We start from the raw sequence: 27,130 nt of genomic DNA on the forward strand, positions 1-27,130 counted from the left end.
TGGAAATAAATTTCTGGAGTCAAACATCCTTTATTTGCAATTTTTTATTTCTGGTGAACAAAAAAGAAAATTCAAATGGCTTTTAGCCAACAAGTCGGAAAACCAAACGTTCCCTTATTTAAAACCTCACAGCCGGCACCAATAAGAACGAGATAAGCGATGCTATGAGTTGCCACGTCTAACTAGACTTCAGACAAATGAAAAATATACACCATCACAGTGATGAGAAACAACCCAGAGAAAACCAGAGATATGCAAAATGGCACCTCGTGCACTTAAGATTAACGGTTTATCTTCACTCAACACGTAACGAGACGCTAAAGAAATGAAACAAAAAAACTAACAAACAAAGACATGAGGAAATTAAGAGGAAAATAAAGAGGAAAGAAAAGATAATTGGCACTAAACCTCACTAAACTACACATAAATTAAAAATGTATATGTTCACGAAACACAACAGGAAATAATATCCTAGCGTACTACCCACACTACTACCAAGTGTTACATGCTTCTAGCTACGTAAAAGAATACCGTTCAACCACGCTGTGTTTATCCGGGCAGCGAACGTACAGGTGTTTATCAACTTTTTTTCTAGCCTAAACGGCGAGCTTACAGGAGGGAAAAAAGCAAGCCCTGCCCCCTCCCCCCACCCAAAAAAAAAAAAACACTGCTGTACATCAGGCAAGGTCGAGGGAGCTGATAACTTCCTCTTCGATACGGCCCGCACTATAAGGGATCTAACCTTTGGAAAGGCAAGCGCACTAGCGATAAAATAAGATGGCGAGGTTTCAAATGAACAGTAAAACTGCTTCATATTTTGCTTTTGACAACTAAGCGGAAATATTGCAATGAAGGCTGGTAATGACACTTGCTTCACTGCGCAGGACGCAGTGCGGTGAAGCTGCATTTCGAGGCAAATGTTTGCGCATTTCCCATACCCCAAGCTCGATCCCAAGTCCCGTGAAACCACGCCGTCTCACAAGAGAGCAAGAAATCGTAACGAGTGACTCCGAGCATTAGTCCTTTAGGAAGTCCGCAGCAGTACGCCACATCGTTAATTACAGCTCAAAGAATGAGTCCCTACTGCTCCCTGCGCGAAGCGACTGGCCTATTGAACATCATCTCCCTTTGCTTCACATTTTGCGGCAATGCTTGGGATAAGTTTTAGAGCAATATTTCCATCTGGAGCAGGGTGGCGCAGGAAAAGCGGTTTGGCGTAGCGTGGCGCAAATCGCGCAGCACTTCCACCTCTGCGTCACAGACAAAGGACACGCACGATAGGCGCGCAGAGACAGTGACGTCCCTAGCGCGCCGCGCAGGTGGCCGCCGAAGAGCGCGCGGCATTGAGAAATGTCAAAGGTGAAAGAGACGACGTGCGTGGCGAGGAGTGTATAGGTAGTATCTGTTGAAAAGTTTAGCTGTCAATTTCTTCGCTTGGCAACACCGGAAATGGCCACAGACATGGCCGATGCGCCACGGACATGGCGAGGCTTGGGCCCCTGCACCCGCACGACGAAGAAAACAAGAAAACACCGGTGTGCGTCGTCTGCTTCGTTTCAACCCGATTCTAAACGGTGGTGTCAACAGAGATGTTATTAATCGCACTCACATTGGACTCGAGGCAAAACTTTGCGTTCGTTGAGGTAGAGTTTGTTAACGTGCTACACAGTCATGTGCTTAGCCCGGCCAAGTACCGCCATCCCGCTGAGCCCGACGTAACGAGTGACGGCGCACTCACACGGTTGCCTGCATGCGCACCTCGCCATTGAATACAAGCAATAGTCGACTCGGGAAAGAGTCGGCGGCAGTGGAGAGGCGTGCAGAGTGGGGCTGTTACCACTACCCCATTCGCAGATGGCCATGTCTCAGAGTTCAACACACAATGTGTGAAAAGCCAGCTTACAAGTAGCAACCTTACACCGATCCCCTTAAAGTCAGCTTCACCTCTGAATGATAATGCATTGCTAGGAAGACATTTCTCCAGGGGCAATATAAGACGCCTTGTATTAAAATATGGATGCCCTTTTGTATTTTTTATGATTATTTTCCGTAGGTCCATAACTGTTGGTCCAAGCTCACGGTTGGTCGCCGGAGACGATCCGCTGGATCCTAGCCACACAGTCTCGCTGTAGAATGCACAATTGGCATTTTTTAACACATTTAATCGTTACAATAACTATACCGTAATTACCCGATTCTAACGCGCACCTTTTTTCCGGAAAAATAGGCCGAAAAATCGCATGCGCGTTAGAATCGGATACGAAACCGAAACTGCCGAAATGGCGGAAATTTCGTCCCACCCTGCACCATCGCCATCTCAAGATGGCGCCAAAGCCTTTAGCAACATCCATAAAGGAAGCATGCATGGCAACATCGAGGAAGACTTCCTCCGTGTTTAGCAACAATTTTTTCGAACGCAGGAAGCATAAGCGCCGAGGCGTTTCTATCGGCTTTCACAACAAATCGTCAAATCGTTCCACTTGCACACTTGATAACTTGATAACAGCAATGGCAGAAGCGGCTCTCACGCGTTCAAAACGAGCGGTCGACTGAAGCGTGCGGCTCTGGTGAAGCTCGCGGGATGAGCGTGCGAGGCGTGGGCCACGATCCAATCGACCACGGTTGAACGTTCGCTCAGAAGTGTGGCATCGCGAACGCTCTTGGCGGCACCGAGGACGAAATGTTGTGGTCAGCGGAAAGCGACGGGGAGGGAGATGAGTGAGATTACTTCGGGAAATAAATCGCACATTTCTCCCGCATTCGTTTGTCTTGGTCATAAAGTTCCATGTGCGTTACAATCGGAGGCGCAAGTTTTTTTGGTTTTTTTGCTAGGAAAATTGGGTGCGCGTTAGAATCGGGGGCGCGTTAGAATCGGGTAAGTACGGTAACTGGTCGACCAGAAGTTTTAGAAACCTAAATATACAAAAATCGCACATAAAAAGGAAATCATAAACGTACCCTAACGAAAAAAAAAATGCATCTTAAACAACTCCCCCCCCCCCCCCCCCCCCAAATCGTGAAAACAGACCAACTGTGTAACGCCCTGCATTTCCACAAAATTGCATAACGCCGAAATTAACACAGCTACACGTTATAGTAGCGCAAGTAGAAATCAGTGGTCGAGGAGAACTTTAAAAAACCAAAAAATACAAAAATAACAAACCCAAAAATAGCAAATGAACTTACGGAACAAAAATTATGTATCCATTATCTTATACATCATCCTCAAAAAACGAACTAAAAAATTTTAAAACCCGGAAAAACGACCGAAACAAATAAATTGTGTAATAGAACCAATTGCAGTGCTGCATCTGCACAAAAATTCATAATTGGGGAAGTTCAGTCGCTGAATCGCAACAATGGAGTGTACATCGTTGGCGAAAAGAAACACGGGAAAAATACAGAACAAACATAGCCCAACTATAGCGCCTAGAATATACTGGCCAGTATACTCTAGGCACTATAATTCAACGTCCTTTGACTACTTGGCTATGTGATTTGGCTACTGAGAGCCAAATCTGGCTTTAAAAAACTCACAATGAACACAAGCGGCGCAAAGATGCTGTGCATTAAAGTTGTCTCGATTTGTGCACGTTAATTGCAACCGAGGACACCTTGATGCTGCATACCCAGAACTGTGTACTTCCAACCTTTACCGCCGGAAAGCCAGGGACCAAAAGGCAGGCCATTGTAAAAACACGTCATAGCTTCGTTTTCATGTTCGCATGCATTCCTAAACACGTTTTCTTTCGGACTCGATTAATGCACCCTACGGCGAAGGACGGGGAACGTCATCATCGCTATATAGTACAATCAAGGGCATTCAGAAATGCGACGAATATCATTTAATTATTGATCTGCAGTTACTAATCCTCATTAACAGAAACTTGTTCAAGGGAAAAAAAACAGCCATTTTCTGCTTTGACCGTACCTCATACGGCACATGAGTTTCGCAGAGCATAAAGTTTCATACTAATAGCGTCCTTTAATAGCGCTGTGTTGTGTGTTCTCTCTCTTTCCTCGTTCTTTTTGCGCTATGGATTCGTCAAGGCCGGCGCTCCGTCGACTGATGATGATGACTGCAGGGTTTAGCGCGCCGACGCAGCGCAGGCGATGAGGCGCGCCGTAGTGGAGGGCTCCGGATTAATTTTGACCTTCTGGGGATCGTTAATGTGCGCCGAAATCTCGAACACACGGACGTTTTCGCTTTTCGCCTCCATCAGAAAAGCGGCCGCCGCGGCCGGAAATCGAACCCGCGACCTCGTGCTCAGCAGCACCATGCCTTAGCCACTGAGCCACCGCGGCGGGTAACCTCCGTCAACTGTCTCGGTGCGCGAAGGGGCTACTGAAATTGCCCGGCGACAGTTCACCCTGCTTTATCGAGGATGATATAATAATATACATGTGAAACTCAACAGCGCGGAGCATAAAGAAAAACTTAGGATGTTCCTACAATAAATAAAACTTTAATACTATTATTTATTATTTTTATAAGTAAGCAGCAAATAATTCAGATCACTAATAAACAATTTTTTTTTTATTTTATTATTTATTGTTACTTCAATTTATTTAAAATTATGATGCGAAAGGGGGGGGGGGGGGCAGAGCGGTACGCTGAAACTTGACGGCCTCTAATGCAGAACCCTGTGCACGCTACCGTTGCAGCGCTTTGCTACCATGGCGTCCCCACAACAGCTGACAATGTTTCATTGTTCAGTAAAACAACATTGCTAAGTTCCGCGAGCCCCACTGCATTCGCTCAAAAAACGCGGCAGGAGACAACTTTAAACAACGCGGGCTGACAGTTACTTCCATTTCCGTTCGCAGTGCGGCGCCACCGTCTCAACAGCAGTTGACATTTTCATCTCCATAACCTAGGTGGCAGCACGAGTTCCGCCAGCAAACTCGGGCAGGCCGAGTCAGTGCCTCCATTTTCATTTTCACGAGGTAGAACGCGCGTTCGAACGTCAAACAACTCAGAAGATTTGCGACGCCGAGCCTTTGCCACGGGGTTCGTAACGTCGTTGAAACTAAGCTGAAAGTGTGTTATCTGGTTGCAGCGGATGTTGCTGTAAGTGCCCGTTTTGAAGTATATTCGCGATGAGCGTCATCAGGCGAGTGATGGTGAGCCGAAGGCCGATGCCGCCAAGGACGGCGTCCGCCCCGGAGCGCAAGCTATGCAACTACATGCACCGCGTGTGTCTTCAAGCCCGAATCGACGGCTATGAGTACTGCATGCGGCACATACTCGAAGATAAGACTGCACCTTTCCGTCAGTGTGCATACACGCACGCTCAGAGCGGGCGCCGGTGCGCGTACGCGGCCCCCAAAACCGACAAACGCGAGTCCCTCTGTCATTTCCACGCCCGAAAGGCTCTCCAACACCGCCGATCGTCGGGCAAAAAGCAGCACTTGGTCGAGACGCCGCAGAAAGTGATCGAAAGCTTGGAGCACTACTGCCGCGACCCGCAGCACTCCGTGGACCAGTCCGACACAGCGAGAAACACCGTAAAGTTCTACGATGTTGAAAGCGACGAAGAGCCGCCCACGCTCGCTGACTGTCGGCCGAGCACTGGCGCCGACAGCGACGCTGACAGCCTCGACAACGACATCGACGATCCCCTGAGGCACGCCGGCGTGTACACGGTCGAGGAAGCCGCCGTGATCACCCGCGAGAAGCTGGTGCGCCTGCAGACTCTCTACTTGGAGCAGTTCAAGAGGCTGAAGCACGTGCTGGCGCTCAAGCGTGCCGAGTACCTTCGCAACAAAGTTTCCTCGGAGCCCATTTCCAAAGACTTCGCCTCGCCGCAGGATGAGGCGATGTACAAGCGGTACCGCGCCTACTACCGCTACCACCGCACGTACGGGGTCGAGGCCCTGCTTCGAGACCGGTTCAAGCGCAAGCAGAAGGGTGAACAGGCGAGCAGCGCAGCGAGTACCAGCGCCGCTAGCGCGGCATGCAGCCAGGCGTCCTGCAGCCGCCGCCCGCTCCCCTTCTCCAAGTTCTGCCTCGCGCACATCCTGAACGACCGCAAGCAGCACCTGTACGAACGCTGTGACGGCGGCAGCAACGGCGGCCAGCCGTGCCACACCGTGCTGGCCAAAATCCGCAGCCCCCTTGACGTTTGCCTCGTGCACGCAGCGCCCAACCCTGGTCTGGGCCAGCGGTGAGTACAGTGAAACCCGGTTATATTAGTTCGATATATCCAATAGTTCGAAATAGCCGAACCCGCCTATAACGAGTTTTTTGTTGCGAGTTCGCAATACGCGACACCCCCACCCCTCCTCCTGCCATCCACGCATGCAGAAACGAACATAATAAAGTATGCCATTACCATACACAAAACTATCTATTTATTGCAAGCAATAAAGCTACTTTCCGCTGTAACTACCTACTTTTCCAAAAAGCGGTGATTCTTGTTTTCACTTTCGTTCTGGCGGCATCAACTAGTACAGAATTCTCTACATGAGACATAATTTGCATAAGTTGCAGTCTGTGTCCTTCAATATCAAAGCAATATTGGTGGAGCTCATTGAATGCCGAAAGCGCTTCGTTAAGTATCGGACGGCTTTCACGCGCAACGTCCTCCGCCTCTTCAGTGCCTCCAGCAGCGCCAGCAGCCATGACATCAGCAACGGTGTCGGCGTCCGAGGGGCTGACAGTAAAAGCAACGTCGTCGTCGACACTCAGGCAATCCTCGAAGGGCACTCCTTTCAGCACAACATCGGGAACACTGGCGAGCTCTTCTCACAGTTCATCGATGCTTCCATCTTGGTCCGGACTCGCTGACTGGGAGGGTTTAATCATGAGTCAGGCGCGTCGGAAACAGTTACGGAAAGTGCCGGGAGTCACGTCGCTCCAAGGGAGGCTCAACATCTCAATCGCCGCTTTGAGACCATGCGTTCTGGTGGCCAAGTTCGATATATCAGATGTGAACTTCATTATGAGGAATATGTTTCGCGTCTATTTTCGTAACTGATCTTTTTTTGTTCGATATATAGCACAATTCGCTCTATCCGGGTTCGTTATAATCGGGTTTGACTGTACCACGGGGCACGTGTACCAGTTTGCACTATGAAACCTGGACTTCTTCCAGATTTCATTGAACGCGCGCAATATGCAACCAAGCCAGCCATAGCGACGAAGTGGCTGGAATGCCGAGATATATTTGGTTCCTTTTTAAAGTGAAGCTTTCAGTCTCTCCTCGACTTTGTCTGTAGCCCACCCAAAATGCACTGCAGGAAAGGCAACTTTCTCTGACAATGGTGATCGTAGGTAAAGTGAAGAGAAATTACTAAATTACAAGGCGCCAAATAGATGCCGGATAGCCAACATTTATCTGAATGCGCTATTCCAGCACGGTCAAAGCAGTTTGGATTTGGGGAGGGGTGCATGGACGTGCAAAATTAGCCAGAAAATGCACCCCTCCGTCTAACGATGACAACAGTTGAACACTAAAAAAAGCCATAGAATGCCTGTAGAAGTAAAGCAGTAGAGAGCACAATCGCAGTGCAGTGACTGTCTCGATGAGAAACAGGTGTTTGCATACAGAGCGCGCAGTCTTATATCATACTCTCGACCCTCTCGACTAATAGGAGATCCAATAGGACAGAAGGTCCACTCGCTTTTGCATTGGTTCGTTTGGTGTTGGACTTGATTTTGGAAAGCTTCACGTTCCCCCGTCGTCGTCGTTTCTACTGAGGGGTAGTTGATTTTTGCAGCAGGTCTCGCAAAGTTCAAAAGGACGGCAAATGGGGCTAGTGAATGCTGTGCCTTCTTTAGTTTCGCTCGGTGTTAGAATTAACAGACAAAAAGTGAGTGGGACGAGGTGCAAAGAAATGTTGCAGGCCAGGCTAAGTATGAATGGAACACTGACTGCTGGTATAGGTGGTAGTCATTGAAAGGTTTAGCTGTCAATTTCTTCGCTCGGCAACACAGGAAATGGCCACAGACATGGCGGATGCGCCACAGACATGGTGCGGCTTGTGCCACTGCGCCCGCACGCTGAAGAAAAAAAATGTTGTGCGTCGTCTGCTCCATTGTAACCCGATTCTCAGCAGTGGTGTCAACAGATGTTATTCATCACACTCACATTGGACTCAAGGCATTACTTTGCATTCGGTAGAGTAGACTTTAAAACATCCAACACAAATCATGTGCTCAGCACGGACAAGTACTGCCATCCTGCGGAGCTCGATGTAACCAGTAACGGTGCACTCACATGGTTGCCTGCATGCGTGCCTCGCCAGTGAATACAAGCTATTGGCTGCGTCCCATTTACTATTTGTCATTGCAACACCCAGCGCAATTCAAGAAAGTCTTATGTGGTCCACGATTTATTTTTGCTTTCAGGTAAACTCCGAGGCGCATTGTTGTGCAACTCAAGTGTATTGACTACAGTACCATTTGTAGGTTGTCTTGTAACTCATGGAGACAGAGTTATTGTTGATCTTAGGTTGTCCTCAATCAACCTGTAATGCTTAGCCTTCCTATGAGCCAACGTTCTGTACCAGCTTGGATTGGCACGAAGTGCAACCAAAAGCTATCCACTTGACAAAACTTGCCCAACTGCACGTGTTTCAGGTTACCAAAAGCGTGAGGCCGCCTGGTATCACAATGTTTAGGGTCACCGTATAATTCTCTTTGAGACACAAAATGATCTTGCACTGGCCTACTTTGTGCTGCCAAGATGGCCACCATTGTGTAAACGTCTAAATGACAATGGGGGTAGCATTTAATGTCACGTTGTGACTGAGGAAACAGCTGAAAGAACTGACATTGCTTTAAGCTAAGCGCTTTTCTCTGCAGGTGTTTGCACAGGTAGAGCAGGTGTGTACACATATGCAGGCAGACATCGTCCATTTCTCTAGCTGACAAAGCGTTTACTGGATTGTTTTGTGCTGAAATAGTTTTTTGTCGTCAGGCTTGTCCAACGAGATCCTTATTTTATGGTTGCTGAAAACGATGTAAGCAGGTAGAAATATTGTTTGCTTGTAAAAATAAAATGACACGAGGATAACAAAGACGTTAATGATTGAAGAAACTTAGTAATTTGTGATGATATAATTATGCTCTATAATTTAAATGGAATGTTTGTTCGTGGAAGGGGGCAATAGAAATTCCAATATACCTGTCGCTCATTTTCGGGGAAACACCTCTTGTCTTTTAATTAACGTGTGCACCAACAGGCAAGGATTAGAGAATAACCTTTTGACAGTGGCAGTAATGTCTATACTCTTATATTTGCTAAGAATGCATCATTAATTAAAAGCTGACTTTGTTGATACTAGTGCATCCACTGTGTTAGTCCTGTTAGTGCTCCATTGGGGCCTTTGCTAAATAGGCATTTGGCATTTCTTTCTCGCAGTGTTGCTGAACTCGCAGGCAGCAGTGAGAATGTGCACGTTGACGTGGAGAGCACAGTGGACATGGACATTCCTGACATCGAGCACTTCCAGTCCATGGACGACATTGCAGCCCTGGGCTTGGATGTGGTCCAGCCTGGCTGCCTTTTTGGCCTGAACCAGTTTGGCGACCCTGGGGAATCGACGGACTCAGCTATGTCCGACGACGGCGGTGCTAGCGGCATCATGGGTTTGGGCCCGCCGTCTGACATTCTGGACGATGTGGACGTTGTGAAATGACTCTCGACTGTCACCACCAAACACCTATGCCAGCTCGGCATGAACAGGGGCCTTTCTACACCTTCCACCGACAACGTGGACAGTGCCGGAGCTAGTCACCCCTCGTGATCTCACCTGCTATTGAGACTTTAAGGAAGCCACTTAAAGCATTATTTCTGTGTTAGTTGGAGTTGTGTTTGTACTTTCATAGGTGCTGTTCATCAGGTGCTGCAACTTTAGGAAGACACTAAAGGCATTATTTTGGTGTTAGTTGGAGTTGTGTTTGTAGATAGCTACTCCTCATGTGCTGTTGAGACTTTAAGGAAGCTGCTTAAAGCATTGTTTCTGTGTTGGAGTTGCGTTTCTACGTGGCTGCTCATGTGCAAAGGAAAAAATAGTGCACATAGAGGGCAAGATGGCGTAGACATAAAGTGCCACTCTCTCTCTCTCTCTTCCCGTCAAGGTCTGTTTGCCCTATTTTTCCTTTGCCATGCCATGCAAGCAAGCCCAAAGTACCATGCTCACGGCAACTTGCCATAGTGTGATGTGCCTAAACGGTTTTAAAAATGTTAAGAATTGTTCCTGCATGTCAAGAGTGTGTTCATTGGCAGAACTATGACCAAATGAGTTTGTGCAAGAAGCTCCACGCAACACTTAAAAACAACATTTGTCTGCAAGTATAGGGATATTTGGGGGGGGGGGGCACGTGCCACGGTTTAAAGCTGATATAGCCACTTTCACAAATTCTTCCCGGTTGTCCCACCAGCTCTGTCTTGCTTCAGCCTGCCTTTATTTTAAATCACTGAAACACAAAGGAAGTAAAGCCTTCCACTGATAGTTTTGTTCTGTAATTTATATGATACCAACGAAGTGAAACCCTAGCAATCGAGTAGTGACACTCTAAAAATGGGCCTAACAGTTCCTCATGGGCACAGCTCAAGTTTAGGCTGTGTGTTTGGTGCTAAGTGCGAAAATATGCAGATTTCGTATAATTGGAAAAGCTTTAGTCTGAAATTTCACATTAGATATTATGGGAACTGGAAAATCCTGGGGAGGCTTGTCAGACGTGACGGAGCTCTTAAGCACTCCCGACAAATAATTTGTCTATGTGGCTAAAAATGTTAGCACGTGGTCAGTTTGACGAACCCGTATAAAGTTATTTGTAATACGATGAGGGTTGAGTGGAAGGCACAGCTCCACTGCCTGTACTCAACCTGAATGTGCACATTCCATTCTGGAAGCACAGGCTGCAAATGTTGGAAAAATAAGAGATCTAGTGCTGAGAAGTTCACACACTACTAATAGTTCAGGTATGCCGGGAGCATAAACTGGATATTTTGATTTACCCATGACCAAGGTAATAAAGCGCTCACTCTTGTCAAGGCACTGCGTTCTGTTGCATTTATTCATTGTGTGGGAGAAAGCAACCTTGGCTTCTGTTCACTGCATTAGGCCACACGGATGCCACAATGCCTTGCATTATCCAAGCAGCCGTATATTGTCGCTTGTGTTGTGCAAATTTATTGTAAAGGCACCACAATACATGCGCCCATTCAACGAGACCCAACAGGCAATATGGCTGGAAAGTGAGTAGATATTGACCTTTTTTTTTCTTTCAGATGTTAAGTTTCAAAATTGTGTGCTTCGTTGCAAAAGGAGAAGACAGTTTTTGGTGTGAAACTAACTGTCCTTCCCCCAAAAATAACATTGTGGGTGTGTTTTTTCTGCTGCCCTACAAACTGGCAGATGCAGTGGTGTACAGGTTTGCACTTGCATGGGTAACTGCAGGCTGCAAAAGAGTTTCAGGGCCAGTTTTAGAACAGTCACATTGTCATAAATATTTGGCAATTGGGGTTCTGCATTTTCGGGCTCAGCGGGGAAGTTTTTTGTGAATGTAGATTTCTTTGAAAATTCAAATTTTTCGATTTTAGGAATGAAGAGACGAGCTAATGAGCTTTTTTTTTCCCTTTCTGGTTCAATAAATTTGCACTACACGATGAGTTATGCCCTACACTGAGCCATGAAAAGACTAGCAAAGGAACAGTGATCACAACAATTCGGGAATTTAATCTCAAAGCAGTTGCATCAGAATGAAGAGGGAGCACGCAGCAAACTACACGAGCAGCTTCCACCTGAGTACAGTTTAAATTACAATATTTGGGCATGCAATGTTTCTTTTTCAACTTAGAAACAGTAACCCGTAAACCATATGCCTGTGGTACTGCAATTATTGGTTGCAAAGTGCACGAACAGTCATGCTCAAGAGTTTATTGATGATGTTCATCTTTCTTGGGCTACGTTAATGTAAAAATTTTGGTATGTCGTATGCCTTTGTGTGACTTTATTTAACTGCCCGACCGAAAAACAGTTGAAAGGATGCTTGAAACACAAGTATATATATATATATAAGCAAGACCATTCCGGACTATGAAAACTCCTATCATGGCTGATATGTGTCCACTTTTCAGCGCACAGAAAACCTCAGGCAGATCTGCTGCAAAATGTAAGTACATGACCAAGAGTGCCAGCATTCTTCGAGTTAAGAATGCTCATTGGGCTGGTTTTAATGATAGGAATTGGATGGGGGGAAAATGAGTTAGTAATGGTTGTGAAGTGAGGCGAGACGAAAGCAAATGCAAAAAGAACTTGCGCTGTGCCAAGAAGAATGGAAACAAAAGGTCCAGACCGGTGGCGGGAGAGCAGTGTGAACGAGAGAAAATTGAATTGAACAAACTTCCATTGGTTTCATCACTGGAACAGCGAGAAGGAAGGGGAAGAACATTATGAGGGAGTAAGGAAAGCAAGTTACGTTGCAGGGACGGAAGAGGGTTCGTCTTTCGGTGACATTTGCAAGGAAGCAAACAGGACTTTATAGCCCCCAGGAGAATTTCGACACCCCCCCCCCCTCCCAAGAAAAAAAAAATAGAAATTTTAGATAAACCCCTAGGAGCAAGTAGGTGCACGGTCAATTTTTTCGCCCTCGTTATATTACGTGGAAGGGGCTTCGACGTGATTTCCTTCCACGTAATATGACGCCGGGAGAGGACGAGGGAAGAAGAAAGGCGCGAACAGCAGCTCTGGAGAGGAGATTCGGCGACAACCCTCACGTCTTGTACACGGATGCATCCCTACTACAGGGAAGCGACAGAGCAGCAGTGGCCGTAACGTCTCGAAACCGACTAATTACCACGGCATCTACGAGGACACGAGACCCAACCACAGCGGAAGAAGTGGCCATGGCACTAGCGCTGCTTCAACCCGGCGTCGAAGTCGTTGTCACTGACAGCAAGAAGGCCTACAGCAGCTACCGGAAGGGCACGATCTCCTCCTTGGCAGCACACATTATGAATAAGAGAGAGCCACCAGAAAGGGCAGTCGAGATCGTATGGACACCCGCTCACTCCTCATTAATCGGCAACACAATTGCCGACTACTACGCCCGAGAGATGGCACGCCGGGCACAAGAGGAGGCGAGTGGAGGAGAAGACGACCCGGCTCCCGTCACTAGCTTCAAAGCGATAACAGAGATGTACAGGGAGGACAGGCGCACACTGCCGGCACCCCATTGTACACTTACACGGAAAGAACAGACAATATTAAGAAGAATTCAAGCGGAGTCGCTGGCCCACCCAAAATTACTACACACCATGTTCCCACAACAATATGAAGATACATGCCCCTTCTGTCGCCAAGAAAAAGGCACCTTGCGACACGTCATCGCAGAGTGTACGTCACTCAAAGCCCCCATCCCACAAATCCCACTCCTAACCACCGCCCCCCTACCCCCTTCCCCCAAAGAGCGATGGGAGATCCTACGGTCCAGCCCCACCGCAACGACCCACGCGGCCCTAGTGGCCCGGGGCCTGGAGGTGTTGGCCGTTTATGGGCCCTGTGAATAAGGGACCACCCCGTCGGAGGCCGCCTCAACGGTGACCTCAAGGGCTCGAATAAAGTTCTATCTATCTATCTATCTATCGCCCTCGTTGTCTTGAACTATCGACAAACCGCCATGAACTATCGCACGTTCTGTTCCCGCCATTTTGCCGATGCCCTGGCAGATATCCGACCTGCAACGCCGCTGAGAATCAGCCAGACACGCGTGTGCCACGCATGGTGCCCGATACCAGTCTCGCCATCAAGCGCTTCAACGTGCTCCGCGTGGCTGCACGCGCCGGAAACTAAATTCAAAAACAGAAAACACAGCACGTAACTGCTCGCGCTCGTCGAAAGAGAGCAGCGGAGGAGAGCGTCGACGAAACCGAAGAGCGGGTTCACCAAGCGCGAGGGCCGCCGTGGCAGCGTTCCCATGCCCCCCCCCCCCGCGCTGCTCGTCGGGTTTCGCTTCCACGCCCGCCTCGATCGCCGTTTCTCACGACGCGATGGCTGCCAAGGTGCGGCCCGCGTGCGCCGTCAATCGCACGCGCGTCGACTTGTATTGATCGTTCCACACTAGTGCGCGTTGTCACTTCAACACTTCTACCGCGTTTGGTCCTGCTCTCTGATTCTTTTGAGTTACGCAATTTCACCGACTAGTCCGTCTTTTCTTGTTTGTTGATCATTGAAGTTCCGTTAAATTAAAAGTTATGCGGGGCACGACGCACTGCCCTTTACTAAAGGACGTGCGTTTTTTGTGTTTTGACCAGTAGTAGCAGTACTGAGGGACCGAGGTCCGGAGCGACGTTTATTGTAGAATTCCAGTCGCTAGAGTGGCGAACACAATGTGATGAGCACGTACAGGAATGAAGATGATGAAGCACAGGCGTACGAACTAGTGCTGATCATTATATGTACAGATGGAGCCACCACTCGCAGGATAGTAAACAACGATCACAGTATAATATTAGTGCTAGTAGGAAAACATGGGGGAAGGTAAAGGCGGAAGGGAATTCTGGTCGGTCCGCCTGAAGGCGCCGGGTGCGTTGTTGCCGGAGGGGATTGTTGCGCACAGTTGAGAAGTCAGCATTGTTTTTTTAGTGAGAGTGAGTAACTGTCAATGACTCCCAAGCACCAACCTCCCAGAAATGTCTACAAGAAGTATGCGGTTGCAATGCCAGCCATGACCTAGTCAGGGCGACTGATAACTGCACCGCCAGCTCTATCCATCGGTCTTGGTGTCTGCATTAACCAGGGCTGTTTCACAGTTCATGGCTAGAGTAGCAAAAGTTCTATCTTTTCCTCCGTCCCACCTCCCTCCCTGCCCCTCCGTCTCTCAAATATATCAACGCGAAGGAATGCATTGAGTGCGCGTGCGCGCATACACGAACATAGTCCGCAGCCTTAAGAAGCACGTGTTTTAAATAGCCTCTCTGGGAGCTAGCAGCTTCGTGGTCGGCAGCCGATCTCGCCAGGACAACGAACTCTGCGCTTTTCGCGTACGGTGTCTGTGACACGTCCGAAAGGATGCAGAATTTCTCATCTTTAATAGCATTTTAAAGCAGGTTTAATAGCAAGAAGTTACTTGCAGTCAATATTGTAACAAGCAGGCGCTGATATGTGCAAGTCCGAGTGCTCACTAGGCCTGGGTAAAAACGCTCTTCGGTTATTCAAAGACGGGAGTTACAGGTGTGTTATCGTTCGGTTGCAGTTGTTTTTTTTTTCACTGCGTCTTCTCTTCCTGTCCCAGTAAGGTCATAAAAACAACCTAAATGCCTCGTGCCTCCTCATGAATGGCTCGCAGGTCGACGGTTATCTCAACCGTGAGACGGGGTTGGAGAGGCCAGCAGCGAAATAAATGCGTCAAGCTGCGTGCGCGAGAGCAGAAGCACAGGGCAGACAAAGAGAGGGGATTCATAATGGCCCACAGGAATTAAGCGAGAAAGAATAAACAAGAAAGCGATGCAAATGCGCTCTAGAACTGCCGCCAGACAAAACAATGGCCGACCGGGCGAACAGCTGCTCGCCTGCCCCAGATCGAAGCCGCTCTCAGAGCGATGAAGACTATCGTCGTTGTATAACTCGAGCGCAGGGTGGTGCTTCGAGAAATCCTGTACACTGGCGTAGCAGCCTTCGTGCAATCTTAAACATAACCGCGCTGCCGATATGGGACTCTTCTTTTGTTTTTTTTTTATGTTGAAAGCATATTTACTGTCTATAAGCGATTATGTCACTTGTGCCTCTCCGTCCAGCGTGAGGGAAGACCCGCACACCTCACAGAGGCGTTTGACACCGCTGCCAGCTAACGCAAGGAACTGTACCTATCGAAATGATCCCTCCTTTTCCCCGTTTTAAAACTAGACCTGCTCAGACTGTACTACCAAGGAAGAGTATCCGTCTGGCTTGTCCACTAAGGTCATGGTGACAAGACTGACTAAACAACACCCTTGCTCATAGCCTCGTAGCATACATACGTACGTACTGAAATTTACTCTCTCTCTCTCTCTCTCTCTCTCTCTCTCTCTCTCTCTCTCTCTCTCTCTCTCTCTCTCTCTCTCTCTCTTCAAGAGGTTAAACCATGAACGGCAACCCACAGCCACGACCGTGTAAAGCCCTGAATTTCCACAAAAATGCATATTTGGCGGAAGTAACACCTCTACTCGTTGTAATAGCGCAAAAAGAGATCATTTGACGAACAGAATTTTGAAAAACCAGAAAATAAGAAAAATATGGCGAAAATGGCGACCCGTGTAATGCCCGCATATCCACAAAAATGCAAATTTGGCGGAAATAATGCCTTTGTTTTAATAGTGTAAAAAAGAGATAATTAGTGGAACAGAATCTTGAAAAGCCCCAAAAATAGGAAAAATAGCAAATAATAGCGAAAAATGGGGAATCGTGCAAGGCCCTGCGTATCCACAAAAATGCAGATTTGGCAGAAGTAGCACCTTAAATCGTTCACTGTAAAAAAAATTTGGTCAAAATGACGGAAAAGTTCTGGCAGCTCTATTTCCAAGCCTTTGGCCGTCAAATTGATGAGTGGTCGTCAATACCAAATGACGGCGTTTTTGGTCATTTTGACGGCCTACTTGTCATCCTGAAATACAAATTAGTCGTCAAAATGACGTGCTGCCTTCATTTTGACGACTCACTTGTCAACCTCATATACAAGAAATTCGTCAAAAAGACTTTCACTGTCATTTTGACGACCACCTGTCAACCTGATATACAAGAAGTCGTCAAAATGACAGCCCCAGTCTTTTCATTATACATTTGGTCGTCATTTTGACGTTTTTGTTGTCATCCTATACTACTAAGGAGTCGTCATAATGACGGCTTCAGATGTTATTTCGGCTGTTGTACACTTTTGTCAATATAAAATACTATTAGGCTGTCAAAATTGATCAGGCATCAGTTTTTTTTTCTTATCATTAAATACAAAATTGGGGAATGAATTGTGTGAGTGCCACGTACAAGGGACACAATCAAATAAAAGATGCTACAAAAGCTGGCATCTGTGTTCGTATATTTATTCCTCGAGAATGGTACAATTGATGCATAAATTGAATGGTACAGTGGGTACATGGATGGAACATAGATTTAAAAAACGTCAAACTTCCAGTCGGCTACTTGTTTATCAGGAGCCATGGGTGCATTACCTGCGAAAAAAAAAATGAAAGAGAGAACAATATTCATTTTAGTGATTGCTTGAAATCGTCCAGCAGCGACGTTTCGCTGCTCTGCGACATGCATGTGTGGTAAGCATACTGTTTTGATTTAACCCACTGGTCATACCTATATACTGGTCATAATTGAAGGCTCAACATACCTATGTTAAAGCGCTTTAAGAAGGCTCAGCAACCTCGGTGCTATGCCACTGGTCAGCCCCTTGCCTCGTCCTTTAGATGGGTTGATCTGCCCGAAGTACCTGGAAAGGAATTGAAAAGAGAAGATAAATCTATAGGCCATGAACTGACTACTACATATTTAGGCTTTATGATGGCATATGCAATGTAATTTATAAAATGAAATTCTTTCTGTAAAGCACACTTGGTCAAGTGTCAGGGACTAATTTGGAAAATAATCAGTAAGAAATATCGGAAGCTTTGTACATTAAACAGTCTACCACTACAGTGTAGCTCACAGCCCAGGTTTAGCTTCGGTGCATAAAGCACACAAAACTTTAAATTCGAAAAAATGTTAAGAAAACCTGTGCATTTACATTTCACATTGAACAGCACCTCGCCTCAATGCTAGGAAAAAAATAGGTTACTTATCATGATGCCTAGAATAGATATCTGTACCAAGTACAGTACAGTGAAGATAATTCAAACTCGGACAATTCACACTTTTGGTTAATTCTCACAAATTTCAAAATTTTGGTTGCCCGCTGTTTGCAATATATTTTAAAGTCGTTTAATTCATACAGCTTCATTACGTAAATTCGGTTAATTCGCACTCTTCGCTTGTACTTGGCAGAAAATATCGGTTGCATTTGCTGCTTCTAGCTGCAAATTTGCATCCTTATATCACTAATAGCCACAAATAAATCCTATTACCTGCATACACGTGTCAAAACGACATGCACGCGCCAACAACCGCGTGTAGATTGAGAAAGAAAGAAAAAACTGTTTTGGACTCTCATGCAAAGCAAAGCAGTAATCCATTCGTGATTCTTTTTTCAGGGTGTGAATAGCACTTAACTATTCTGCGTGAATGCTTTACTACTAAATATATGTGAATGTTTCATTACAACACAAGTTTGTATGTTGCCCCTAACCATATTTATGATAACTTCTGATTATTCAAACCTCTGATAATGTAAACAAATTCATCGGGGTATGGAGCATCGGGGTATGGAGCGTGTTTGGAGCAAACATGCTCCATACACGCAATGAAAGAAACTACCGAATTTTCCCAAATTATACCATGAAGTTTATAAGTTAATATTTTAGGCTGCCTCCCCCCCCCCCCCCCCCCCTCCCAGCACACGCTCTTTACATTAGGTGCACACTGTTTGAAACTTTTCCTTCAATTCTCCATCTCTCTTCAGACCCACTAACCGGTGCTGCGTAAACACCGGCTGTGGACTACATGTATAACCAGGGGAATGCAGTGGTCATTATTTAAAAATGAAGACAGTTATGTGAAGTACAACGAACACGTGCTCCCTCCCTCTTTAAGTTGCGTTAGTTTACTGCACAGGCCCTCTTTTATGCGTAAGTTCGGCCAGCGAAAACAGCCAACTCGAAAGTATAGTGTCGGGCTACCAACACAACAATTAAATGCGGCGCCCCTTGTAGCGCCTCAGTGCCAGCGCGGGACCCTCGGTTATCCCATGTTTAGTGCCTACCACGGTGTCAATGTAGCCTAAGCTACAAAATTACTGCTTACACAACGTAGGCAGTAACTTCCATTCGAGTCAGCGTGCGTCGCTCTTTCTCTATTTCCCACGGCGTCCGTGTCGTTGCGAGTTTCAGGGGCACAGCGTGAATGTAACGTCATTGTCAGCCAGTCAGATTTCGTGAGTCTGTTCCAGTTCTTGGCAGTAACAGTGACAGTACCGAATTACTGCTATCTCGTTACTTCTTTTCCATGACTCGAAACTGTAGCTAGTTACTTTTCAAAAAGAGGAACTTGCAACTGTAACCCTGTTGCTTTTTGTGATGTAAGTGTAACAGAAAACACCGAAACAGTTATTTTATTTTTACCAAGAATCATCCAAATAACAGCAGCACTCGTTAAAGACCGGCGTAAAGACCGCGCTTTCACTTTTTAGGACTTTTTCTCCCCATATCCCACTCACCTTTCCTCAACACGGCTTCCTTCGCAGTTTAGGACCGTAGGTAGCTAAGAGGACTATCTTAAGGGAAGATACCACTCTGAGATCTATGGTTGCGTAAGACAGAGATCGAAGGTCGGTATGTAAAAGGATTTTAAAGTTTTTGTTCCGTCTTGAGTCGAGCGGAAACAAGAAAGTGAAGAAAATGGCAATTAGGCGTCCCCCTACGAGGAAGCTGGCCTACTCGTGTAGAGAAAGACCTCCGGAGAGGGCCCACCGAGAGCGGGGCAGCCATATTGACACGGCGAAAGAAGCCGGCGCCCACGGCGGTTGGGGCCAGAAACATTTGTCCCTGCCGGCTCACTCTCTTCCCATGGTTGAAAAACATCTGGAGTATTGTCTAGGCGCCCGTGCGAGGTGTCCCACGCGGCGGCACAGTTATGGACAGCATTAGGGGTGTCTGCCGAGCCTCTGCAGCTGGCGGCGTTGTTGCTTCGCGGCGATCAACGTCAAACACTAATTGTCGGTTTGAGAAAAGCTAACTCCCTTTGTGAAAGCGAGAATAAATTCCCCGACACCAACGGTGCATCACAAAAACGCGGATGCAACAAAATGAGGCATCCACAACGATTTTTCGTGCTGGGCTTGAGTTTGTCCCGTTTTAGATTCCCTTTGCCTAGATATTCACCACGTGCAATTTTGACTATCTTCTTGCCTTCGTGCGCTTACAGGAAGCAAACTTTATCATTTGGTTTGGGCTTTATTACTTGGTTTTATACATAAACGGAAAACTGATTACGATACTTTTTTACAGAAACTGTATATCTGACAAGTTAATTTTGCAAATTCTGTAACTCTGCAGACACTGCCGTATACGCTTCACAAGTTAAACCCTCCTGAGCAAATCAACGTAGCGGCGTGCACAGGCGATTAACCGGAGTACGCGAAGGCGCCCGTGCTCACGGCCGGTGCGCATTCCCGCACAGACAAAATTTATCGATATACGCCTGATGCGGATAGGTGAATCCCACTAAGATATCCGGCCCTGCGCCTGCACAAAACGTGGGCTTGCTTATACGTTGGCGCCGAAATACGTTCCGCCCACTCGTACGAGTGGCCGGTGCGCTTTCAGCGGAAGCCGATGCACGCTTTACTTCGTGCACGTTTATTCCCACGTTAGGAATATCTTGTCCCATTGAAAGGCGAAAAGAAGCATTGAACGCGATCCTCTTGCTTTTTGTTCGAAGCCAATAAAGAGCGCTAGCGAGGGTACCTCCATCAGCTACAGCTCAAGCGGGCCGAGAGACCTAGGCCTAAGGCGCTGCTCACCCATGTGCTTCGCACGCGGTGAGCGCACAAACGAGCTCTCATGAACACGCCTCCAACACCTTTTCTAGCACAAAAGCAAGGAAACAGTACTCACCTTCTTCAGGTGCCCTTGCCTCCTGGCTTAGAATGTTGTCACTTGTGGCACACCAGGCAAAAAATGGCGCGACGACATACAGAATCGCAGGACAAACAACGCAGCACCGAGGGAGGAAGACGAAGGCTGACGAAGGCGGCGGAAGATGGTCCGGCTAAAAAAAAAGTCAGTTTCCGGAGGGTCCTGCACGACTGCGGGAGCCAATTGGAGCGCTTTACGCCCAGAAGAAGTTTGTTTGTTTTGCTGCGTTCCCGTAGTTTTCCCCCTCTCCTCTTTATTGACGGGAGAAAGGACGTCTTTTCCCTTGGACGGCGGCAGCTCGTCAAAATTAACGGAGAGATGGCTGTTAAAGTGACGGCGAGTTTTTACAGTGCTATAATAGCGCAAAAAGAGGGAGTTGATCGAACAGAATTTTGAAAAACCCAAAAATTTGGCTGGAAAGATCTCAAACTCTAGAGACAAGCGGCATAAGAATGCTACGCATTAGTAGACAATTCTCTGAATTCCCGCAGATTTTTTACCCCTGTTCTTCATCCTGATGTGATGATTCAAATGAGGTGGATGCCGTCACGTGCGTATGTATTACACACCAATGTGCGCACATACAAGTATTTTCTTGAAGTTTATCATAAAACACGAAGGCGCAAACGCACCCCCTCCCTCAAAAAGAAAAAAAAACGCGCGCGGTGATACTAAAGTGCATGCATTATCCTTACGTCTTAACTCGCCCATCTCAACAATGAACGCGTGGATATTTGCACTGATCTCAAGTTATCAGCCAGAACTATAAAGGTTCTAAATTATCGGCCAGCTTGCTCTGCGTGCCGCGAGACCTGAAGTGTGCAAGCTCTTTGCTGCTTGTACAGTAGAACCCCATTAATACGTTCCCGGTTCATACGATTTCCCGGTTACTACGCTCTCAATTGTGAACACTAAAACTGCCCCATAGTACGTTTCTTCCTGGACAGTACGTTTTCCAGGATAGTACGTTCCTTCCTCGCGTTTACTTTTTATTTTTTTTTTTAGCGTGTCAACGAATTCTACTTATACATATCCCTGGCGAGCGTGGCGCTGCATTTAACGTCCGCGCACTAACACCGGCCGGTTGAAAGGAAGATACCACGGTATGTTTTTCTACGAAAGTCTCCACCTGCCAACACGAATGTGACCGACAAGTAAGCTATCAGGCTTAAAACAATGCGAAATTTAGTCGATCCCTCCGCCGACAAAGCGCGGGCGATTACATCGCGGTTCAGAGTCACCACGTCCAGCTGGCCGCCGCCGCTGTCCACGTTCAATGACTCGCTCCACAAAGCGCTGCATATGCTGTGTCCCACTGCCTTGTGCGTGCCTTGTCCTCGGACGTAGACACGCCACCACTTAAGGGTGTGTCCGAATTCCCACGTGCTGCGTTGCGCGCGTGCCCAGGTCGGCCTGGGTGTCCGTGTGAGTGAATGGTAATTTCTGTCAGGCTGTATCGAATGGGGGCCGCAGTGCCGAGCCCAAAGGGGCGGCATGCCTGGCGTCCTTCCAACGACCAAATGCACCGAGGTGCGCCACAGAGCTCAACGGTAGCTTTTACGTGATTAGTTTTCGCGTCGGTCCATTATCGCTTTGATTTTTGTCTAGCAACTTGTGGTGTGGCGATCATGTACCCAATTGACCACACTGCGCAGGTCACCCCGCAGTGCATGCGTGCAAGAGGAGAGAGAGAGAGAGAGAGAGAGAGAGAGAGAGAGAGAGAGAGAGAGAGAGAGAGAGAGAGAGAGAGAGAGAGAGAGAGAGAGTTTCAGCTGAAAAAAACTTCATGGTGCCAGTATTCGCAGCACTCCATGCCGTCTTAAAAGCGTGCAAAGAAAGCTAAACGAAAGGGTTGCGTTTGCACTTCGGCGCACTCGTAAAGCTTTGAATCCCGGGTTTATCTGATTAAAAACATCAGCTAGCACCGCTGAGCAGTTTTAAACACTGAACATTAGAAGTAATTCTGTCCCAATGTCGCTGAGCTACCTTTTCACATGAACAAGGCCTTACGATATCGAGCAAATGATACGTACCTAGGCACCTGACAAAATCGCTCCGCCATGCCTGCACCCCGCTCCTAAACCTACGCCAACATAATATACCATCAGTAACCTTTCAGATACTAAACGATCAAGCGTTGTTACAAAAACTCCGTCGGCTTCTTGTTTTGAATTCCAACATGAGCGGGACTGGATTCTGATGGAGATGCCGTCCGAGCCCTCCTTCTCAAAGCCACTAAACACCCGGAGTTGAGGTGAAGGAGTGCATATATCCTCGCCCATTTCATAGTTGTCTCCCTTTTATTTCGCGCGCGATAGCACAGCATTCGCTATGGTGGCGTGATACGCCGCGAATATGTTGGCCAACACCAACCCACACAAAACAAGACAAGTAGCCATCAAAGCTTTCGCATTAGTGGCACTGCAACGTTCAATGCTGAGCTCCGGAGCACTCCTCATCCGCTGTGTAATGACTCTTTATCACGTGATAATATATCCTGCCCCATAGTCAGTACCTGGCGCCAAGTCGTGCGTGTCTAAAGCGCGCACCATCAGGTCAAAATCATCCCAGCGCTGCGGACCCCCGTAGGCCGCTGCCTGACCATTTCCGGCATCGCATCCTATAGCGCGTATTTTTGGCACCACGTTCCGGTACGTTTCCCTTCTTACCGTCTGCTCGGTCCCGACTAGGCCTTAGCCTATTTGAACCGACAACAGCTTGAAATAGCTAATAAGGTTATTGGCAGATATCAGCCTATCTTGCAACCCGCCAAAGAAAATTTGGCATTCACCTCAAAGCACCATACGTACGACGACAAAGGAAAGCTGTACAGCTTCCTCAGAAACATCGCAGTTGAAGAAAAATTCGTCCTGGTCCGGGATTCGAACCAAGGATCACCGCCTAACCGGGGCAGTCGCTCTACCAACTGAGCTAACCAGGAGGCTAGCCGTTTTTAGCGCGAGAGCGAATGGATCAACAATTGCAGTAATGGGCAGGTGGTAATTAACCAGATTTAGGGGAAATTTCCAAGCTGGCGTAAGTTTCTTCGAAGGAAAATTTGACTGACTAACACTTCTATGCAGCCATACGCACTTCGCAGGAACTTACTCCACCTTGGGGATTTCCCCTAAATCTGGTAGATTTTGAAACCCGTTAAATGCGACTGCCACACGATGTCGACAGTCTTCTTCGACGTTGAGGGCTGGTTCGTTGGCGCTGTGCGTCTGTATTCGAGAACCAAAGCGCGCGGCCTTTGCAACAAGGCGATTACTGTGGGCACAGGGAACCCACGGCTTAGCACTGCGAACGGTATCGGCCGTTCCACCTCTCCGCCACTCTACGCATTCTGAGAGGTTATCTCGAATATTGTCACTAAATCAGCAACGCTTAAGAGTACCGCCACTTCGTGGACCCGGTAGTGTCTGGGGGCCATTTTGTTTCTGGCTTGCAGTGATGCCATCTCTCCCAGCGAAACCGCCGCCGGTTGTGACAGGCAGAGTGCGACCGGCCGCTCTAGCGTCCGCGCAGCAGAGAGAGAAAGCGAGAGAGGGGGGAGAGGCGCCCAGAAACAAAACGGTTGCGCCCATATGTAAACAAATACCACGTGGTGCCGACCGACCAATGAAAATCCTTGCGGCACATAACACTGAGAGAAAAGAGTGCCGATACTCTAAAAGCCTTTATTTAGTGGCGCTAATCTCGAAGATGTTGCACTTGGAGCACGGTGTAGCAACAACATATACGTGTCGAAACTTTCCGTCGAAGAACTCGGCGTTTTGACTCAGGCTCGGTAACTTGAAAATGAAAGAAGCACAAAACCGTGCAGCTACTGAACTTCACGGGTGACATCGTGATGCCATGGGGACTGGTTACGTACAGTAAACTGTCAGGCTGCGGAGTAAGAAAGTATCTTGTTGTCCTGTTCCGCTGTAAAGATGCGACTTAAATATAAACGCAAGTTTCCTTCTTTATCTCATAATTTTTAATTCCACGACGGATCACCGACCCTCCCGGGCTTCCAACTAGCGGTTCTCCAGATGACCAAGAAATCGTAAAAGAGCGCACAATACGCTTACATTTTGGGTTTACCTAATTAATGTTTTACGCGAGCATAAATATACTTTTTTAAAAATAATAACCGTTAGGTAAAGTAAGCGACGCATGTAACACTTTTTATACTCAAGAAATTGTGGCCAAGAAAATAAAGTCACGACCTTCACAAAATAGCAAGCTGTATCTCGGAAGGTGCTGGGACGTCGCGGGCAGCGCTATTCAACTCAACCGACTGGCCCTACACTGCGTCGAGCGACGTAACGAGTTATGAAACGCACTTAATTATATATTGGAAGCTCGACAGAACGTTCACTGAAGACCCCTCAATTGAAAACGTTCTACAATGTGTCTGATTTGGTGGCGATTCGTCACAAACGTTGCATTTTTTTCTGATATTGCATTTACGAACACCCCAGAACTGAGAAGGAGAGGGCTGTAGTTTTTTCACGCCGACCGTATAGTATATAGTACACCCTTCAGTCAAAGCAGGTCAGACATATCGCGTTATGTACTCAGCTTAAACAACCATCGGTGCGCTATCTTCTGGATTCGGAGGTGTTTCATCAGCAGCGTTACATTTTTCTGATTTTACATTTACAAACACCCCGCTATTACACAAGAGACGCCTATAGCTTTTATACGCCGACTGTATACACTTCAGCCAAACCAAACCGGGCAGCTCTCGTTACGCAATCAGTTCAAACAGCCGTCGTTCGGATAAAAACGGAACAATACTGCTAGGATAACCGTCCTCCCCCTACTTAGCGTTCTTACGGCAGAACCAACTCGAGTCGCGATGCGAGCCATTTCCTACCGTGCGCAACGAAGCGAGCAGTGACTGGCTTTGATTCGTAAACAATGGTGTGCTTGTGTGGATACAATTTTCTGCAGTTCATGGTGTGCTCAGCGGACAAAAAGCAGCAGCAAAAGCAAGAGCTGCTGTTGCTGGAAGAGGCGGACAGGTAGAGAGGGAGGGGGAGGCGTCAGTCGGCGCGCGAACGACAGTTCCGGTGGCATCGCTTCCGCAACGACGCCGATGAAGGGTGCGCGCAAATGCAAACACTTCTCGTCTTCCCCACCGCCGCCGAGCGTCAGGAAACTTCCGGCTCCACTTGTGACGGGGTCGACTCGGGTGTCCGGGCTGGCAGGCGCATCGAACGAGGCCCGATTAACCTTCTTCTTGTGAGCGACGGCTGCTTTGTGTCCCCGACGCCGATGAGGGGGTATCGCGTATTAAGTTACTTTGATTGCGCAGAATTACAGGGTCGCATAGGTCGCTGAGTAAGATCACGCTGTCTGTAGACTTGTTTTACGGCACAGTAAAATGAGCTATCGCAACGGTAATTAAACTGGCGGCTGCGATAAATCACGCATCCTGTTATCCGCTGTGGCCGAAGACAGGAGGAAATATATCTGGCTGGCCTTATCGTTTGAACAGGTACGGAGGAAGGTGGTATAGTGAAAGTTCACCTGGAAGATTCCACGATGCCTTGGTTTAATCGTATTTTTAATCACTAGAATTCACCTTTTCACCCTTAATCACCTTTTCCTAGACGAGGCTGGGCAGTTTTGTGGCTGAAAGTTGCTTAGGCAGGTTGACGAAGGCGTAGGAAGCTGTCACATGACGTAGCAGGCAAGCTGCGACCGAGACATATAGGTACGATAATAAACACTTATCGCATCAACAACACACCGATGGTTCAGTTGCCCTGGCAGTTGGAACATATCAAATTGTCCATGCATGTTGTTCTGTGTGAGTGTGCGCGCGTGCGCGTGCGCGGATGCTGATGTTCATTCACCGGTAATGGTGATGGGTGCAATGATAGGAGCAACGGGGGAACGCAACCCTTGGTGCATGTTCACAGTACTGCACGTGACGATGGTGATATCACGTACAGTCATGAACACCTGGACATCACGTTCGTATGCTCACAATACACACTATGCACGCGTGCGCGCGTCTGTCAGAGCCGCTTCCCAGCCCCTGCACTCAGCACGCACTGACCTCTCACTGGGTTTTTTCCCCGCAAACACTTCAGTGGTCTGTCTCGGCCTGCGCCGGGGGGTTTCCCGCAGGCGAAAAGAGGCCACCGTAATGGTGAAATCACGAGCAGTTGCAGGTGCCGGCGTTGACGCGTATTGCCAGCTACGGCAGAAATGTCTTCACTTTCCGGCTTCCGTCGGTGGGCTGCGATTTTAAGGTATTGTACCGAATTTCGGAACGCGCTTCTTCTCAACGCAACTAATTTTGCCATCTTTAGCTCAATAAGGCGACGTACATCCCGCTAACTAACACAGTATTCCGTGGGTAGAACAGGACTTATCGCATTATTGTGCACATCAGTTCTCGTGGT

At 47.6% G+C, this 27,130-nt stretch overlaps 2 protein-coding genes across 2 annotated transcripts in view; one reads left to right on the forward strand and one right to left on the reverse strand.

The window, feature by feature from the left end:
- The window catches only part of LOC144153722 (rho GTPase-activating protein 18-like), a gene marked incomplete in the record, with an annotated part of 196,060 nt that overhangs the window by 94,438 nt on the left and 74,492 nt on the right, over positions 1 to 27,130 (reverse strand).
- Positions 4,890 to 11,006, forward strand: Dgt1 (KAT8 regulatory NSL complex subunit dim gamma-tubulin 1). The gene is made up of 2 exons (XM_077685529.1): positions 4,890 to 6,167; positions 9,369 to 11,006. The coding sequence occupies exons 1-2, from the start codon at positions 5,101 to 5,103 to the stop codon at positions 9,643 to 9,645; spliced, it is 1,344 nt and encodes a 447-aa protein (XP_077541655.1). The 5' UTR covers positions 4,890 to 5,100; the 3' UTR covers positions 9,646 to 11,006.

Source organism: Haemaphysalis longicornis, unplaced genomic scaffold (assembly GCF_048455015.1).
Source record: "Haemaphysalis longicornis isolate Haplotype H1 unplaced genomic scaffold, Haemaphysalis longicornis Haplotype H1 scaffold_9, whole genome shotgun sequence".
Classification (NCBI taxonomy): Eukaryota; Metazoa; Arthropoda; class Arachnida; order Ixodida; family Ixodidae; genus Haemaphysalis; species Haemaphysalis longicornis.